This window comes from Octopus bimaculoides, chromosome 4, assembly GCF_046866305.1.
Source record: "Octopus bimaculoides isolate indiv1 chromosome 4, ASM4686630v1, whole genome shotgun sequence".
Classification (NCBI taxonomy): Eukaryota; Metazoa; Mollusca; class Cephalopoda; order Octopoda; family Octopodidae; genus Octopus; species Octopus bimaculoides.
Genome location: NC_142931.1, coordinates 21,096,140 through 21,116,146, shown reverse-complemented (window position 1 = coordinate 21,116,146; position 20,007 = coordinate 21,096,140). Strand labels below are relative to the sequence as shown.

Sequence of the window (20,007 nt, the reverse complement as noted above, 5' to 3'; positions counted from 1 at the left end):
TAGCTGTGAAAAATTAAAGAATAATCTCTCTCACACACATATGCACATATACGTGTGTGTGTGTGTGTATACATATACACATATCTGTATACACACACATATATATACATATATATCCACACACACACACATATAGAGGTAGACCCAGGAAGACATGAGTTGAATTGGTGACCTTCGAACATTGGGCCTCACAGAGGCAATGACAGGAGATCGGGACCTTTGGAGATAAGCTGTGATTAAGAAGACCCGGCAACTAAAGTGAGATCGCAGCCACTCATGTCCAGCCCTGTTAAGAATACCCCTGATGCGTCGGGCGATATGCTTGAGAAGACCTGTTGAGTCAAGTAAAACCAATATCGTAGCTATGGCCAGTGCCCCCTGACTGTCTCCTGTGCTGGTGGCACGTAAAAAAGTACCCACTACACTCTCAAAGAGGTTGGCGTTAGGAAGGGCATCCAGTTGTAGAAACATTGAAACCAGATCAGATGGTGCAGCTGCTGGCTCTCCAGACCTCAGTCAAACCGTCCAACCCATTCCAGCATGGAAAACGGACATTAAACGATGATGATGATGATGATGATGATGATATATATATATATATATATATATATAGTTAATGTTGTTTAGTTGCAGGCCTGTGCTGATCGAACACACAGAAACTGCTGAAAGTTTTCTGGCCATAACCATCCAATCATTTTGTTTATAAAGGAGTAAGGATTGTTTTAACCAATCTATTCCCTTTTCTCTAAGGATTACCACATCCCATGTATCTTTTCGCAAAGATCGCCGAGTTAAATTGAGGGAGATTTGACTGTCATTTCCAACAGGCCTAAATGACCATGTCTCGGTGCCATTGACACCACTACATCCCGTTGGTTCGTCAAATATTTTATAGGGTTTCATCTCTCCACTGAATAAAGTTCTATTCGAGGAGTTAGTTCCAGTTTCTACTGAAGCCAACAGTATAACTTTTTATAGTTATGTTTTGAGTTAAAATCCCGACCAGGTCGGCTTTGCTTTTTGTCCTTCTGGGGTTATTAAAATAAAGTACCAGTCACTTCTTTGGCATATATGTAATCGACTGATCCCCTTCCTCTAGTTGCGGTATTTCTTCGCTCTTAGTTCAAATCTTGCCGACGTCAACTTTGCCTTTCATCCCATCAAGATTGATAAAATATTGTCATCAATGGTATCGGATTAATCCCTTCCCCTCAAAATTACTGGCCTTGTAGTTAAATTGAAAGCACTTATTTTTAGCATTAAAAAAGCCATAACTAGCAGAATCGTTAGGGCGTTACATAGTTCTGGTTCTTTATATTTTTGAGTTCAGATCTCGCCAAAACCACCGTCTTTTTTCATCTTTCCAAAGTCAATGAGACGAAATACTAGTACAGGTTTGACGTAATCCTCTAACTCTTTCTAGAAAACTTTCCACTTTTTTAAATTCCACATTGTAGGATCTTTAGGATATTTCTGTGATCACCCAAACAACAAGAGGAATTCAGTGATGGAAAGAAATGTAACTGTTGATTGTTCCACAATCGTAGAAAGGGGATTTCATATTGTAACCCCATTTCATTTTGGCCGTATCTGCTTAGACCAAATCCCGTACAGTTAATTCAATTTGGTAACTTTTCTGTTGATATCAATTTCGTATCTGGCATTGGTGGAAGATTTACTAAGTCTTTTACTTCCACAATCGTATGGGGGTGGATTCTTTGGAAACGTGTACGCGAATTGTAGATAATTTGAAACATTCATTGATGTTGTCTTGGCATCGTTTTGAACCAAGGTTCTTCCTTTCAAATTTGTCTTTCTCTCCTCCCACTCATGCCTTCCCACATACAAACATACCAACAAATGCCTACAGATACGAACATTATAAATTATATAGAAAAGGGCAACGAGTTGATTGTGAGTGAAAATTCGCGCGCGCGCAATACTTTATAGGTTTCCTGTTGGGAAGTAACGACAGGAAATGTGTGTATTTTCTCCTAAGACAACATTTAAACATGATTTACTTTAAAAAGACGTAACAAACTTGGGTCAGGCAGTATGTATATATAGATATATATAGATACATACATACGTGTGTATGTGAGTGGTGTGTGGGAGGATGAGTGAGTATGTGGAGAGAGAGAGAGAGAGAGAGAGAGGTTTGTATCTTAGGAAGAAACAAGTAATTAAACATAGAAACTGAGAAACGTTGTCATCATCATCATCCTTAGTTAACATTATAGTATATCATGCACATTCATTCTCAGGATATTTAGTGTGTGTGTGTGTGGTCGACGTATGTGTGTTGACTTGTATATATTTTTTTCTACAGTCAACAACAGTGACTGGCTCCTTGGCATAAACGTATGTTCTAAGCCAAGTTACAAACCATATGCCAAATAGGTACATAATCGCTCTCTCTCTTTCTTTCTCTCTCTCTCTCTCTCTCTCTCTCTCTCTCTCTCTCTCGCTATCATACAAAGAAAGAAGCATTGCTTGTGTATGCATATGAATATCTGCGCATGTGTGAGGTGCGTGCATGTGTCGTAAATGCAATCGTTACATACGACTCATTGCAATCTTCTCAAACACTTCATCGTTGTGCAGTTCAACAATTTCATTCATAAAATCTCTATGAATGGCAAAATTGTATGACAAGCCAACCTCTCTTACGCTTTCACTACAAAGACGGCTTTCTCAAGTTTTTGTTTCTTGGCCATGGTTTCACCAATGAGCTTAATTGTTTGTGTTTGCACATGTATATATTTGTGCATGTATGTTTGTGTGTGAATGTTTGTTGTGATTATGCTATTGCTTTTCTTGTTTGTGTGTGTATGTGTTTAACGTACACTTTCTCTATTTATAGGGCATTTCTAAACAAATTATTTCTTATAAGAAATCATCGACTAACTCCACCTTCCCTGAAAATCTGGCCTTGTGTCTATTTAAGAAATCATTGTTGTTGCTCTGGATCCACTTTAATAATAATAATAATAATAATAATAATAATAATAATAATAATAATAATAATAATAATAATGCTTTCAAATTTTGGTACAAGGCCAGCAATTCTAAAAGTGGCATTAGTCGATATCATCAACCTAGTACTTCACTTGTACTTTATTTTCCCCGAAAGAATAAAAGGTAAAGTTGACTCTCAAGCGCGATTTCAACTCAGAACGCAAAGAGCTATAAGAAATGCGGTTAAGCATTTTGTTCGACGCGCTAATGATTCTGCCAGCTCGCCGCCTAATAATAATAATAATAATAATAATAATAATAATAATAATAATCCTTTCTATTATAGGCACAAGGCCTGAAACTTGGGGGGGGGGCGGTAGTCAATTACATCGACCCAGTGTTCAACTGGTACTTATTTTATCGACCTCGAAAGGATGAAAGACTAAGTCGACCTCGACGGAATTTGAACTCAGAACTTAGCGAGGGGTGAAATACCGCTAAGCATTTCGTCCGGCGCGCGAACGATTCTGCGAGCTCGCTACCGAATTCAGTCTGTGAAATGATTTGTCTGAAATTTGAGTGCCATTTCTAGCAGATCGAGTGACCTCGTAGAAACTATAACTTCTTTTGGCAAATCTGTCTTTGTTAGCAATTGACCAGTGTCGGTCGTTACTCCACACGCGCTCACACACAGACGGCTACATAAACAAATACTTACATACAAATGCACGCTCAGAAATCATTCATAACATCATATCACTACCACCACCACCACACCACTCATACCACCCCACTCTCACCAGGTTTGCTGTCATCAGTTCTCTCAAATTTTTGTCAGCGCACATGGCGGAGATGAATCCTTTCCCCCCCCCCCCCCCCCCCATTTTTACGCAGTCCCACGTTTTAGGCTATGGAGATTCCGATTCTGAAAATTTTTTCAAAAATCGCAGCTTCAAAATTTCAATTCCCCCCCCCCCCCCATTTAACTTTTTCCGAAATTTTAATTTTTCAAAAAAAAAAAAGAATCACCCCAATCTCCCCCCCCCCCTCGCCTCCCGATTCTACAGCCTTGGCCTTCAAGCACATACTAGAAATAACAGCCAAACCTTACAAAACTGCGATAACATAATGAAAAAAATATGTAATCAATCTACTTCAGCTTTCTGCAAAGATTTCTTTCAGAGTAATTTCCTACAGTAATATGACAAAAGTGAAATTAAAGTGTTCGTTAATTTTTTTTTTTTTTTTTTTTTTTCAACTGAAACCTCCGCCTTGTGCGCCGGTGGAGTTTAGGGGTGGGATATACTTCGGCAATGTGATTGAGAAATGTATAGAAATTCTGGAAATTTTTCTTAGCCATAGTAAATCCATACATTTCTCGATGCGTCGATTCGCCAACGCGAGACCATTTCATATCGCCCGATGATCCCAGTGACATACTTTAACCGTCTTTTGACTCGGGACCAATAGACCTCAATGTGGTTTGTGCAAGCGCCAGTTTCAGGGTCATATTCTTTTCCTCACCAGGCACAAGGCTCGAAATTTGGCGGGGAGGAAGAAAGTCGATTAGATCGACTCCAGTGCACAACTGGTGCTTAATTTATAGACCCCGAAAGGATGAAAGGCAAAGTCGACCTCGGCGGAATTTGAACTCAGAACGTAAAGACAGACGAAATACCGCTAAGCATTTCGCCCGGCGTGCTCACGTTTCTGCCAGCTCGCCGCCGGTCATATTACTTTGGGAAATTACTCTGAAAGAAATCTTTGCAGAAAGGTGAGTAGATTGATTACATATTTCTTTCATTATGTTATTGCAGTTTTGTGAAATATGGCTGTTATTTCTAGCATGTGAATAGCCTGCTTGAAGAAGGCCAAGGCCGTAGAATCGGTAGGGGAGGGTGTTTTTTTTGTTTTTTGGAGAAATTGAAATTTTACAAACAATTTTTTTTTTCAGAATCATTATCTCCGTATTTTTCTACGTATTTCGGAAAAAGTGAAAAATGAAGAAATGGGGAGGAGGAGAATTGAAATATTGAAGTTGCGATTTTGAAATTCTTTTTTTCAGAATCGGAATCTCTATAAGCCTAAAACGTGGGATTCCATTAAAAAAACAAAAATTAAGCAGGAGAGGGTTCCGTTTACATCTCTGCCATGTGTGCTTTATTGTCTTTGTCGTTTCTAAATTTCTTATGTCTTAAGATAAAAGCTTTGAAATCTACCATTAAATTATATGTCTGTTATTTTCAGTATTCAGGTAACTGAGTGAATTGAGGAACTCTCTAATACTTAAGCCAGAGCATGCAATGTTAAAAATAGGGTATGTGTGTTTAACATGTACTTATGTACCTTCCTTCCAGCTGTCTCTTCAAAAAAGAAAAAAATATATATTTTTTAAAATTTGATTTGTTATTTACATTCATTTTTATATTTAAGCACATATCGCAAGAAACGTCATTAGCTCTGTGTGTGTGTGTTTATGTTTTACACACAGTGATACACGTACACGTGTCTACAAATCTTAAACAATGAACTCAGCAGAATTTAAATAATTTTCCATTCTGAGTTCAAAGCACGCCGAAATCGACATTCTCTTTCCTGATCGATAAAATAAACTACCTATCAAGTCTTGAGATCGATATTATCACATCCCTCCCAATTTCTGGGCTCGTACCCTTTGTTAGAAATTATTATTATTATTATCACAAAGAAGGTGGCGAGCTAGCAGAATCGTTACCGTGACGAACAATATGTTTAGAGCATTTTTTTCTGGCTCTTTCAGTTCTATGTTACAATTCCGCTGAGATAGACTTTGATTTTAATACTTTCCGACTCGATAAAATAAGTACAAGTTGAACATTATGGTCGATGTAATCAAGTTCACCTTCCCTTAAAATTGCTGGCCTTGTGCCAAAAACTGGAACCCTTATTATCACGAAGGTGGCGAATTGGCAGAATTGTGTGTCGAACAAAATGTTTAGCAGCATTTCTTTTGGCTTTTTACATTCTCAGTTCAAAATAAGCTGGAGTCAACTTTGCATTACATCTTTGCCGCTTTCATCAGGGATTCTAAACATTCCTCCACATCATCTTCTGATAGGATTTCTATTTTATTGGTGGTGACCGCTTGAGTGCAGTACACCACCGTCCTATTGCTCTTATCATTGACTGTTTCCTGTGGGGGGGGGGGGACCAGCTTTATTGCCATCTGCTTCCCTTTGAACAAATTGTTCACTTTTTATTATTTCATCCATATTCATTTTTATCTCCTTTGCTCCCACTGCAGTGGCTTTTGCATAGCTTCCATAATGAAAAGCTAACTTTTCACCCCAACAATGGGGAGAAAACAGCAAAAAACAATTACTCGCAGATCGTTTCAACAATAAATTTCAACATTGGTAGCAAAAGTTCTCTTAACTTTGCTTTTTTCCTCCTTTTGGGGCTGACAAACCCATCACTCCCCTCCTTTGTTGCTTTCGCTCCATCTTCCTTCGGCTTCACTTCCTCTGTATCTCTGGCGCACTCCTTATCGCTTTTGCCATCTCTGTCTTTCATTGCTTCAGTTGGTACACAAATCTGTGTTTCTTCTTAGTCTTTCTCCACAGCCTTCTCACTCTGAGAAGGCTTGTGCTTGGGGCACTGTGTCCTCACATGGCCTCTTACTCCACATTTGTAACAATTGGGTCGACAACCCTCACCAATTACTATGAAGGAACTCTCTCACACAATCTCTATTTGGTAGGGGATCCTCTCAATGTCTTCAAAAGTGACAAAAAGTCACATCTCGACACCACTTCCCCACCATTTTGACATACTCGTTCTTCCCACTGGTTCCAATGCGGGACCACAACAGCTGCCACCAACCACTCTGTCTTTATTTCCGGTGGCACTCTTTCAATTCCAATCCGAACACTGTGCCTGCCCCTATATGTGGACAGCAGTGTCATCTTGTCAGAGCATAAAGCAGTGGTGGAATGTGAGGCTGCCTCTTCTTTGGTGACAAACCTTACCTCCACCATTCCATACTTTTTCCCCCGGCTTACGAAAGTTGCCGTTTTCATCAGGAGTCCCAAGCATTCCTCCACATCGTCTTCTGATAGTATTTCAATTTTACTGGTGGTGACCACTTGCATGCAATACACCACTGTCCTATCGCTCTTATCATTGACTGTCTCCTCTGGAGGGACCAGCTTTATTGTCTCCCTCTCTTTGCACAAATTGTTCACTTCTTATTATATCATCCATATTCATTTTCATCTGATTTGCTTCCGACGGCATAGCTGCTCCCACTGCAGTGGCTTTTGCATAGCTTTCCATAATGAAAAGCTAACTTTTCACCCCAACAATCAGGAGAAAAACTGAAAAAAAAACAACAGCAAAAATCAATTACGTGCGAGTTGCTTCAACAATAATTTTCAGCAATGATATAAAACAATTTCAACAATGAACAGTCTCAAAGAGAAAGCCATCAACAATCCAACCGTGGTCAGAAGTGACGAGGCTCAAACAAACAAGTTGTTACTCTGAGACAGCAACGTCTTCGATTTTTTTATTGCCCACAAGGGGCTAAATGTAGAGGTTATGCATTACAAAGGCAATACAAAACATATAATCGGGGAAATAAAAATGCAAAAAGAAATCGAGCAAGGAAGAAAAAATAAAAGGAAACAAATGAAATTATGAAAATGAGAAAATGGGTTACAATGCTCATTCGACCCCCGAAGTTGAGTGGTTACATTTAGACATTATTTTGCACAGTTTTTTCCTCTTTTTTTAAAAAACAAAATGTTCACATCTTCATAATTTTTTTTTTTTTTATATTGTTCATATATATTTTCTGTCTAAAATTTCTCAACTCTTCATATTCCACCACGGGTGGCAGGGCATCATACAACACCAGCCCATCAATCTTAGTCACCCATTCATGATATGAATCCATGAACACATCATATCTTTCATCATTCAATAGAACACACCTTTCATTTTCCTTAAATTTCTCCCTGGGCAGCTTTACTCTAATCCCTTCCACTTAGATATTCTCCTTTCTACCTCTATACTCTTTACATAGTAGATTAAGAATGCCTCCTGTTTAAATTCTTTCTCTCTCTCTCTCTTGGTTCTGTCTCTACTATATGCATATGCTTGAGTTTAGGCAGCTCCCTACCTTTTTTGGACATCCTCTCTTTCTGCTGCTGGTCTTTGTAAATGTTCTCTTGGTTTTACTTTTTTTCTCTTTTGGGGGCTGACAAACCCGTCACTCCCCTCCTTTGCTGGCCTTGTGCCAAAATTTGAAATTATTATTCCCATTTTGTTGTCATTGTTCAGTTAGAATCTGGAACTAACCAAAATGTAGGAGGAACCTATTCACTCAGGGTCACAAAACACAATTGTTGTATTTCAACAACAACAAAAACTTATGACAATCTGACAAATATTCTGGCATCCCATACACCCTGTTCGAGCCCTGTCCACCCTTAAAGTTTTTTTGTTTTTTTTAAACATTTTGCAAGCAGAAAGAATGAAATAAGTAATACAATGTATTTTGTATATATAGTTCACCTGAACTCCAACAACTGTTGAAACTGTTTCTTTCTTTCATATTTTCAGTTAGTTTTTCTTCTTTATGCGATATTTCTAAAGAAACAAAAATTTCTACACAAACCAATCTTGGCATAAGGACGGCTGTACTGTAGTAACATTTTTTGAAACAAGCTTGCTCTGGAGAAGGTGGGGAAGAGAGAGAGAGAGAAAAAAACAACTGGGAAAATAACTAGAATCAACAGTACAGGAACTTCTATGTATTTGAATGTGTGTCATCATCATCATCATCATCATCGTTTAACGTCCGCCTTCCATGCTAGCATGGGTTGGACGATTTGACTGAGGACTGGTGAAACTGGATGGCAACACCAGGCTCCAATCTAATTTGGCAGAGTTTCTGTGTGTGTGTGTACAAGTGTATATACGTCTGTGAGTAAAACACCCCTGAGAAGCTAATAAATACAGGTGAAACCAGTCAAGTTGTTCTAGAACCCATTCTGCTGAAGAAACTCTATAGTTTAACCATGGGTCAGCGCACATCTATGTATGCGTGTGTATATATCTGTGCATGTCCTGTGAATACATTATCCAATATGCCTTTAACTTGTATTTCTAGCAAGCTGAGCAACCACTTTGGGAGTCAAACATTCCCTTGCTGGAACTCGTTGTGTAAGACGTTGTTTCTCTCTTTCTTTCTCTCTCTCTCTCTCTCTCTCTCTCTCTCTCTCTCTCTCTCTATATATATATATATATATATATATATATATATATATATATATATATATATATATATATAGGTCAAATACACGTGCATGCATACACCCTATATCAACACACACATGGACAATGTTAAATGATGTTCATGGGAATAGGTAGTAGAACATGGTGAGATTATGGGTGTGGGGTATTGATGGGACTGCAAAGGTCATAGAGCAATCAGTAGAACATTCCTAAGGAATCTGAACAATGCAAGTTCAATTCCCAGGTGTGTTACTTTACTCATTCACACAAATATACACACATATATTCAAATTTAAATACACACATACATCTGTGTATAATAGATGTGTTTGTGTATGTATGTATGTATATATATATATATGTGTGTGTGTGTATGTATGTATATATATATAAACACATACACATCTGTGTATATGTGTTTGTATGTAAATATATATGTATATATATATTATATACATATTATATATACATTATATATATATATATATATATATATATATATATATATATATATATTATACATATATATATATATATATATATTATACATATATATATATATATATATTATACATATATATATATATATATATATATATATATATATATATATATATATATTATACACATATATATATATGTACATGATATATGCATTAGTGTGTCACATACTGAATTTGTGTGTGACAAAAGGACCTGGCATGTGAGGTCTTTGCGGATGTACATAGCAACTCCACCATAACTCTTTTCTTTCCTGTCAGTCCGTAATACAACATACTGTGGTATGTGTATTTATGCATTTGCTATATCTGGTTTCAGGTGTGTTTCCATAAGTGCTATGCATAAAGCTTGATTGCATGCAACAGGGTCTCTCAAGAAAGAGATTTTTGTCTTGTTACTAAGTGTTAACAGTCCTGATGTTCAGTAAGAGCACCGATGCGATGTGTGTGTTGTTGCAAGTGGTGCCCACCTTAGGTCTATTTGCTGTGGTGGTCTTGTGTATTGGGGATAGTCCTATCTGTGAGATTGATGTAGCCAAGTTAGCTGCTGTACAATCTTTTGTGCCATGCACAAAAAAGATTGTTGTTCAGAAGCTGCCCTTTCAACAACATGTTGATAGGTCTGATTTGTAGCATGCACTACATCTGCATACATCCATTTTGGGGCAGATGATGCGTAGTCCTTTCCTTTTGGCAAGTGGTTTCCACCCTGTTTCATGTTTATGTGGCGGAGTCTTTGGTGTGCAAAATGGCAGCTTGCACCTTCCTCTCCATGCCAGCAAACACCTTTCAAGTAAAATTTGCACATTCGTATGTACTGTCTCTTTTTATCCGTTTTGTTATATGGGTAGTCAGGTTTGCTTCTTTCTTTGGCTGTTTCATCTTTTGTTTTTGTTTTAGTTTTTGCTTCTTTTAGTTGTTCTTTCTTGGCTCTTTCACCTCCATGATTTTTCGTTTTGATGGTGGTAGGGCAACTTGCACTTGGGTTTACTTTCCGGGCAGGTTTCTCGCTTGAATCTTTTTTGTTTTCTTGAGTGTCTACCAAGTGGGGGTGACATCTTTCATCTGCATCCATGCCTCCATCCTTATCATCTTTGCTGTGTTCATTATCAAAGATGGCATCAAGAGTGCTGATATGGGATCATATGAGAGCGTAGGAGCGTGTAAACTCCTGCTTCTTTCGTTGTATCTCTGCTAATGTTCTGGTGTAACTATTGCTCTTCAGTGCAGCTGTGATTATGTTGTTTGGGTTATCTCCTTCAGCACAGCGCCAGGCTCTCAAAATCAATGCAAATTCCATGCTCCTCCAGGTTCTGGACATTTTTATGGGTATTTTATTAATTTATCTATCTATTTATTTATTTAAAATTTAACGGTGTGATGGAGGGTAGTGAAGAAATAGAGAAAGAAAGTGTGTCTATATATTTAGAGAGATTGAGAGGTTGAGAGAAGAGAGGAAGAGAGAATGTTTGTGTCTATATATTTAGGAAGACTGAGAGGTTAAGAGAAGAAAGACGGTGTGACAGAGAGAAGTGAAGAGAAAGAGAGAGAGGGAGTATGTATTTATAATATTGGTTGAGGGTCTGAGAGAAGAAAGACCGTTAGAGAGAAGTGAAAAAATAGAGAATAGAGAGAGTGTGTCTATATATATATATTTACATATATTCTTTTATTCCTTTAGTCGTTTCAGTCATCTGACTGTGGCCATGCTGGTGCACCGCCTTTAGTCAAACAAATCAACTCCAGGACTTATTCTTTGTAAGCTTACTACTTATTTTATTGGTCTATTTTGCCAAACTGCTATGTTACAAGGATGTAAACACACCAACATCAGTTGTCAAGTGATGGTAGGGAGGACAAACACAGACAGACAAATACACATACACACACATCATACAGACAGAGAAAAGCAGAAGATGGTGGTTTCACAGCAACTATCAACAGTACGAGTTTGATAATAGATGGATTGTTCCCTACTGCCCACTCTTGTCAAAGACTTTCAATGCCCACATCAACATTGAGCATCACAACTCCTTTAAGTCCATAATGTACGTTTGTAAGTATGTGAACAAGGGTTCTGATGCTGCAATGTTTGGACTTCAACTAGAATACTGCCAGGATGAGGTGACGCACAATCAGGTGGGATGGTACATAAGTAGCAACGAGGCTTTCTAGCGCATCTTTGGCGTTCCACTTCAACAACAGCACCTTGCCATTCAACAGCTTGCAGTGCACCTGGAAACGGTCCAAGGGTGAACTTTGCCAATGCTAATGCTTCTCTGTTGGCAGAGGAACCAAGGGATAGCACACTCACTACATTCTTCAAGCTTTGTCAAATTGATCCATTTGCTCAAACCTTGCTGTATCCACACATTCCATCGTACTACACTTTGCAGTATTACTACAGATATACGAACTGTGTGATCCTGCTTCTCTATGGCTCAAATACAGAGACAACCTGGCTGAAGACTTGAAGCAGCAAGAAACAGTTAAAGAAAGGAAATTAGAGATATGTCCCCTTCGACAGCAGAAGTCATTAAACTAGTTGTAGAATAATTCGATAGAGTGGGGTCCAAAATCTGCGAGGGTGCCACTCAATGTGGAGAGGTTGGTGTCCTCCAGTTCGCTAAAAGGAATTTGCCCATATGCTTACATTTGCTGAGAATTTCAGATCTAGAAGTAAGTAGTGTGATGGTGTTCCTGGATGAAAGAAGAATGTGCTACCTTTCAGCCACACATTAGTTGCATTTTTTATGTGAAGTTTCAAGACCAACTGCATACCACGTGTGTCTGGATGGATAACTGGCTGGCTGTGTGATAAGAAATTTGCTTCCCAGCCACATGATCCTGGTTTAGTCCTACTATAGTCTTGTGAGTGGATTTGGTAGACGGAAGCTGAAAGAAGTTCGTATGTGTGTCTTTGCGTTTGTGTCTGTTCCCCAGTACTGCTTGACAACTAGTGTTAGTGTGATTATCTCTCCGTAACTTAGCGGTTCGGAAAAATAGACTGATAGAACAAGTACCAGGCTTATAAAAAAAAAGTACTGGGTCGATTCGCTAAAATCTTTAAAGGCGGTGCTCCAACATGGCCGCAGTGTAATGACTCGAAGTAAAAGTTTTTTTTTTGTTTAATGTATGTATGTATAAGTAAATGACTAGTTAAACTGGTTGCTTGTCTCCAATTTCTTCTCGTTGGCTGACCTGACATGGCATATGTATGTGTTGGTATGTATTTAAGGTTTGGGTGACTCTTGTTCTGTCTAAGCTCTTCTTTATCGTTTTCTCGTCGTTTAGACCCGGATCTGTCATCAAAGGCTCGTTAGCCCCAACCAATCTGTCATTTTTATTAACGATTTACAACTACTACCATTTTCCAATTTATTTTTGACGAAAATTTTACACTAAACAGTAGCAGTTTGATTTGAGAGATTTGGCTGCTATTTCTAGCATATAGGGTGACCACGTAAAGTCTCTTGGCTTAATGATTGTTGTTACTATGGTGCGAGTGAGCTTTCTCACTAACAAACTATATTTTTTATATATTTTATAAACGTGTGGAGGCGGTGTAGTGACGAAATGGGGACGCGACACCGACGAACACAGTACAGCAATCTACCGGTCACATAGCGTTTTTCGTTCGAACTTCGCCCAGGAGTGATTTTCTCTTTTGTCTCTCCGCGTTCGATAAAGAAATTCTGTTTAGATATGGGAGGTGGGAGTGATATGTTCGATTCTATTTACTATTCACGCCACACACACTCCTACCCACCAGCGGAATAAATCAATATTTTTAAAATGTGTCAAAGACATAATCATGAAAAGGTATTCCCAATATTCTCTTTCTCATCTCTCTCTTCCTTTTTCATACACATTTTATAGTTTTCTGTCTCACTCACACATGCGTGTTGTATGTATGTGTGTGTGTATATATATATATAAAATACGCGCACGCGCACCTATACTAAGTTAAAAGTGTTGTGTTTAATATTTCGTAAATATCTTAGACAACTGTTACTACTACTACTACTTCCCCTACTATCAATACCAACATTACTACAACGAATCAAGACAGGCAGTGTGGTCTTTCGACCTGTTAGAAATAATAGTAGCCAAAGTCCAGTCTCTCATATCACTGAAATAATAATAATAATAATAATAATGAAGGAGGGGGACAAGGGCACAATAACAGCATTGATTCCATTCTCCACCACAATCATTAAGTACTATTATACAAACGACAAAATCACTACTACCGCCGCCGCCGCCACCACCCACGCACTAACAGCACCATAAGTCTAGTACGTGCGAGATAACGACAGAGCCTCTTACCTGGTCACTGAACCTGGTATAAAAAAGCAGTTAAATCTCCCGCAAATTACACACCCCTGTCGTCTTAAAAATAACACGCTGGATCGATTGTGTGGTTGGCTGGGTTCCCCGCACATAAGGGGGGGGGGAAGAAAAGACATGATGCTTGCGATTGGAATATCTTTCATCGTTGGTGTGTTCCATCAGTGTTGACCTGGGGTTAAATAAGAAGCACTACTATTTGGTCGTTCGACCTGCTAGAAATAGCAGCCTAACTTTCATCGCACATTACATAATGTGGTCCTATATTAGATATGTATAGTGTTTGTATAGAGTACGAGAGGTTCGAGACCTTAACGCTTTTTTTTGGTCATCGGCCTGCTTGATGAGAGGCTAAACAAACGACACCATTTACTAATAATATAACCATAACGATGATCATCATTAGCATTACTACTACGTAAATCACTAACTACTACCACCTACACTAAAAATACCACGACCATCACCATCAGTACAAAAAAAAGACAATACTACCACCACCACTGCTGCCGCCACTTTCAGTGTTACGTACCAAACGCGGCTGTTGAAACAGCTATTTTATTGGGTTGTTATTGTTGCTATCAGCCATTGTTTCTCTTTTTATTAATAACGTTTCATCAATGAACGAAAACAACAACAGTGTGTGTGTGGAGTTCAAGAGCTATAAGGAGGAGGAAGAGGAAGGTGGCACGAGACCGTCTATTATTATGCACCTACTTATATTTTCCCCTCTCTCTCTCTTTCTCACTTTCTATCTCTCTCTAACGCCACCATCCGTTCATTCATAAAATGAAAAATAAAAAGCAGCACAAAAACAAGAAAAAGAATAATCTCACCTCCAATATCGATAAAGTTGATCAAATGACATGTTGCTTGCTGCCCACATTTTCTACTCCGCCACCTCCACCTAGTTTTTCACTCACTCTATCCCTCCTCTCCTTTCTCCACGTCTCCCACCATGCATACACACTGCCCCCACCCCCCACACACACGTGTCTGTGTATGTGTTCGTGCGTGTGCAGACGTGTACCGGAAGTCATCAGGTGAGTGGAAGATAACGGATTATGAATTGAAACTAACGAATTCTGCTTTCGTACACTGGCGAAAACTTTCGTTTATTTTGTATATTTTGTGTTCAACACATTTTAGAGACTCTTGTGTTATAGAGTGTTTCGGAATAAAGACTGGAGAATTATATTTTGCATCATTTCAAAAATAGAGATTAAATTTTAATAGTTTTCTACATTTTTTTCTATCATGTTTGCCTAGTCAAGTTAAAAGTTATGTCATTTATTTGTCTTTTTTCACAACTGTAAGGATTCAAACAAATGTTTCTTTGATGGTTGTGAAAGCCAAGAAAAGCTATATTCATGCACGGCTTTATGGTTAGGAAGTCCTATTTACAACAACATGGTTCCAGGTTCAATTTGAATTCAGATCATAAAGAGCCCTCTATATTTTCTGTCATATCCACATGGCTTTTTGTCAAGGATATACATTTCTGTTTATTATGATGAGGATTGAACGAAAAGTACGTTTTATTTAGTGTCTAGCTGCTCCAACTCTTTCAACTACGGGACGATACTGTGTACACGCCTTTTGAATCTATTGTGTGGATGTATGCACATTTGTTTTGTGTGTGCATGAAGTAAAATAAACAAGATTAAAAATTGAAGCAAAGGTTCCTTTCAAACTGTCTTTTTGGTTGACTGTATACATCAGTTGATTGAGGAAAGAAGTACAAACACACACACACACACACACAAATATGTGAAAGAGACCGACAGACGGAGAGAGATGAATAGCTAGATATTATATATTCACATTACAACGTGGAGTTTCGCCATTGCATGACTCGTCAGATAAATGTGGAGTAGGTTTTGTAGTTCCACCTCTATAGATAGATAGATATTATAATTTATTATTTAAATGTGTCTTTCTACAGATAAGACTTTAAACAATTTTTAAAAAGAAAAGAAAAAATCTTGTGTCTTGTTGGTATTACAGGATACAGTTGGTGGGGTGCCATTACGCTAGGAAAGTATTTTCTCATATTGGAGAACGTAGAAAATAGCTTCGTATACTTATTCAGTGTTTTACAGTATGATGTTATAAAATGTAAGAGTTTCTCATATACTACAGAATGAGTTAAGTGTATATGGTGCTCCTTCAACTGCATCATCTAATGTTGAAGAGTAGATCTTTTTTTTTAACTTCCAGAAACCAGTTATGTGTCGCTTAGCTTAAATCGAATCATTTTTCATAATGTTCTAAAGGAACAATTTAATTTGCTGTTAATCCTATATAATCTGTCTATACCATTTGGATTAATTAGATGTGATAAGCTGTTGCATAGATAATGCATTTTGTAAACAATTACCATTGACTAGACATGCGTTTTGTGAATGGAAACTGCATTTTGGAGTATTCATATTGTTTTGGTTCTGGTATTTTTACTATTAACGAATGAAGGTAACTTATTTTGAGTGATTTAGGTAGAAAATCTTCACTAAAACTCTCCCTCCCTCCCTCTCTTATTCTCTCACCACACTTAGCCTTCCTATTTCCATTCCAGCTCTTTCCATGCTCTCTCTTACTTCCTTTTGCTATTTTACTTTCTCTTTCCATATCTCATAAGTTTGGGAGGAATGCCCGAAAGAGAGGTCTTTGGTGAAAGAGACTGCGTTAGGTATGAGTTTTAGGGAAAGTGATGGTTGATGTGAGGAACGGCTGGCAGTGTTGTAGAGATTAAGCTTTCATTTCCGAGTTTTCCATGCACACACATTGCAGCTTACGTTCTGAGTTCAAATTCCGTCGAGGTTGACTTTGCCTTTCATCCTTTCGGGGTCGATAAATTAAATACAAATGAAACATTGTGGTCAACTAGTCCCCTCCCCACAAAATTTCAGCCCTTGTGCCTATAGAAGAAAGGGTTATTATTATTATTATTATTATTATTATTATTATTATAAGTTCAAATTCCGCCGAGGTCGACTTTGCCTTTCACCCTTTCGAGGTCGATTAAATAAGTACCAGTTACGCACTGGAGTCGATGTAATCGACTTAATCCCTTTGTCTGTCCTCGTTTGTCCCCTCTATGTTTATCCCCCTGTGGGCAATAAAGAAATATATTAGAAGAAGAAGCAGAAGAATTACTAATCGTTAAGCACGCTGAACGAAATGTTTAGCGGTATTTCACCCCTCGCTACGATCTGACTTCAAATTCCGCCAAGGTCGACTCTGCCTTTCATCCTTTCGGGGTCGATAAATTAAGTAGCAGGGAAACACTGGGGTCGATGTAATCGACTAGTACCCTCCCCACAAATTTGAGGCCCTGTGCCTCCAGCAGAAAGGAATATTATTATTTATTATTATTATTATTATTATTATTATTATTATTATTATTATTCAAGCGGCGAGCTAGCAGAATCATTAGCACTCTGGACGAAATGCTTAGCGGTATTTCCGCCCGTCGTTACGATCTGAGTTCAAAATCTGCCGAGCTCGACTTTTACCTTTCATCCTTTCAGGGTCGATAAATTAAGTACTAGTGAAACACTAGGGTCGATGTAATCGACTTAAGCCCTCCCCCGCAAAAAATTTCGGGCCTTGTGCCTATAGCAGAAGGGATTATTATTGTTGTTGCTGGCAGAATCGTTAGCACGCCAGGCAAAACAGCGGCATTTCATTTGACTTTACGGTCTGTGTTTTCCTATCATCCTTTCGGGGATCGATAAAATAAGTACCAGTTGAGCACGGTGGTCGGCGTAATCGACTTACCCCCCTCTTCCAAAATTGCTGGCCTTGTGCCAAAATTTGAACTCATTATTATTATTATTATAAGTAGTAGTAACAGTAGTAGATTTTTTTAATTAATTAGATATAGCCTTCTCTGGCACCAAATATAAAAATTACGATGGAAAAAAAGCCCCTCACTCATACTATACAATTGCTTTTTACTGCTATCACAACTACCAAGAATGCGCCCCGTTCCTCCACTTCCACTACTACACCACGACCTGAATTGCCTAACACCGCATACTACTACTACTACCACCACCACCACCATCACCACCTTATCATCATCATCCTCACCTGAACTAAGTCAATCACTAATACTAACCTATTTACGAATAGCTCCATAACACTATCTGTTACTCCTCCTCTTCCCCCTCCGTTCCGCTACTTTTCATCATCACCACCACTGCCATCACTTCGTGAATAGCTAACGCCCCGCCCCCTATAACACCCACCCCAAGCATCTATATCAACGTCATAATCATTGTTATAATGATTATGAATGAATAATAATAATAATAATAATAATAATGATAACAATAAATAACTGAATAAACCGATTGATTTATTACCCACCTTTCACACACACAAACAACCCACATCATTCATTCTTTGACCCATCATCCCGCCACCATCATCATCACTATTACCCTCACCCACACCCCCCTCTCCATCTACCCAGATCGTCATTAACAGCTGGGAGTAGTTTTCCTTCGCTCCAAATAATTTCCACTTCATTCATGAAAGGAAAATGTGTGTAACGCATATGTGTGGTGTAGTCCGCCATTCATGTCAGAATTTGCTTTTCATTGGTGTCTGTATTTGTGGGGGGAGAGAGCGGAGGGGGAGACTATTGGCTCTTCGTATCGTACGATAAACAGTTGCGTGGGCGTTATCTATACACATAGACATACGCACATATATACATGCACACACACACATACATACACACACACACACACACACACATATATATGTATGTATACACAGACATATATGTATACATACATATATATTCATATATATATATATATATATATATATATGCATACACACATAAATACATATATATATATACATGCATACACATAAATATATTATATATATTAATGCGCATGTATAAGTATATATACATACATACATATATATATATATATATATATATATATATATATATATATATGCATGCATGCATGCATACATACATACATACATACATTTACATACATGTGTACACGCAAGACTGCGTGAAAGCATTCTGCGAGGTTATGTATACAAGGTCCTTTTTTATGAAGGGTGGGGAAATGTGGACATTGGGCTCTATCCACTAATCTGATATATTAATCGATTATTCATGGATGTTATTATTGTTAACTAGGCGAAAATCCAATTTTAGAGGCCAAAAGCCAATATAACCCCCACATTTTACTAACAAAATCTGTTAAGGTCGAACGCTATGCACTTCATATATATATATAATTGATCGCTAGCCACTAAACCTTTTTTTTCTCTCTGCTTATTTCTGTGTTCCTTTCTGTTGAAGAGCATAGGCTCGAAACGTAAAAGACTTTCTCACTTCCCCGAGCGTTAAACTAATACAGCTGTTTGTTGTTTACACACCCGTTTTCGTCTTTTGTTGTTGTTGTTTTTGTAAATTCCAACTATATCTATATATATATATACATATATATATATATATATATATATATATACATATATATATATATATATATACATATATATATATATACACATATATATATATATACATATATATATATATTACACATATATATATATATACACATATATATATATATACATATATATATATACACATATATATATATATACATATATATATATATACATATATATATATACATATATATATATATATACATATATATATATATATATACATATATATATATATATACATATATATATATATATACATATATATATATATATATATACATATATATATATATATACATATATATATATATATATACATATATATATATATACATATATATATATATATATACATATATATATATATATATACATATATATATATATACATATATATATATATACATATATATATATATAT

General features: G+C 37.4%; 1 protein-coding gene and 1 long non-coding RNA gene across 3 annotated transcripts in view; one reads left to right on the top strand and one right to left on the bottom strand.

The window, feature by feature from the left end:
* The window catches only part of LOC106876307 (sprouty-related, EVH1 domain-containing protein 2), a 191,014-nt gene that overhangs the window by 23,214 nt on the left and 147,793 nt on the right, over positions 1-20,007 (top strand). Inside the window, exon 1 of one of the 2 annotated variants that reach the window (XM_089350459.1) lies at positions 5,247-5,275. The exons of the other annotated variant lie outside the window; for it this stretch is intronic. Coding sequence (XP_089206585.1) covers positions 5,262-5,275 — 14 coding nt within the window. The 5' untranslated portion in view covers positions 5,247-5,261. Of the gene's footprint in view, positions 1-5,246; positions 5,276-20,007 lie in introns of those variants that run through there. 2 annotated transcript variants of the gene reach the window in all.
* On the bottom strand, positions 5,525-15,124 carry LOC149135978 (uncharacterized). The gene is made up of 2 exons (XR_016241389.1): positions 14,924-15,124; positions 5,525-7,313 (listed from the first exon to the last, which is right to left on the bottom strand). It is a non-coding gene; the product is annotated as an uncharacterized LOC149135978 (long non-coding RNA).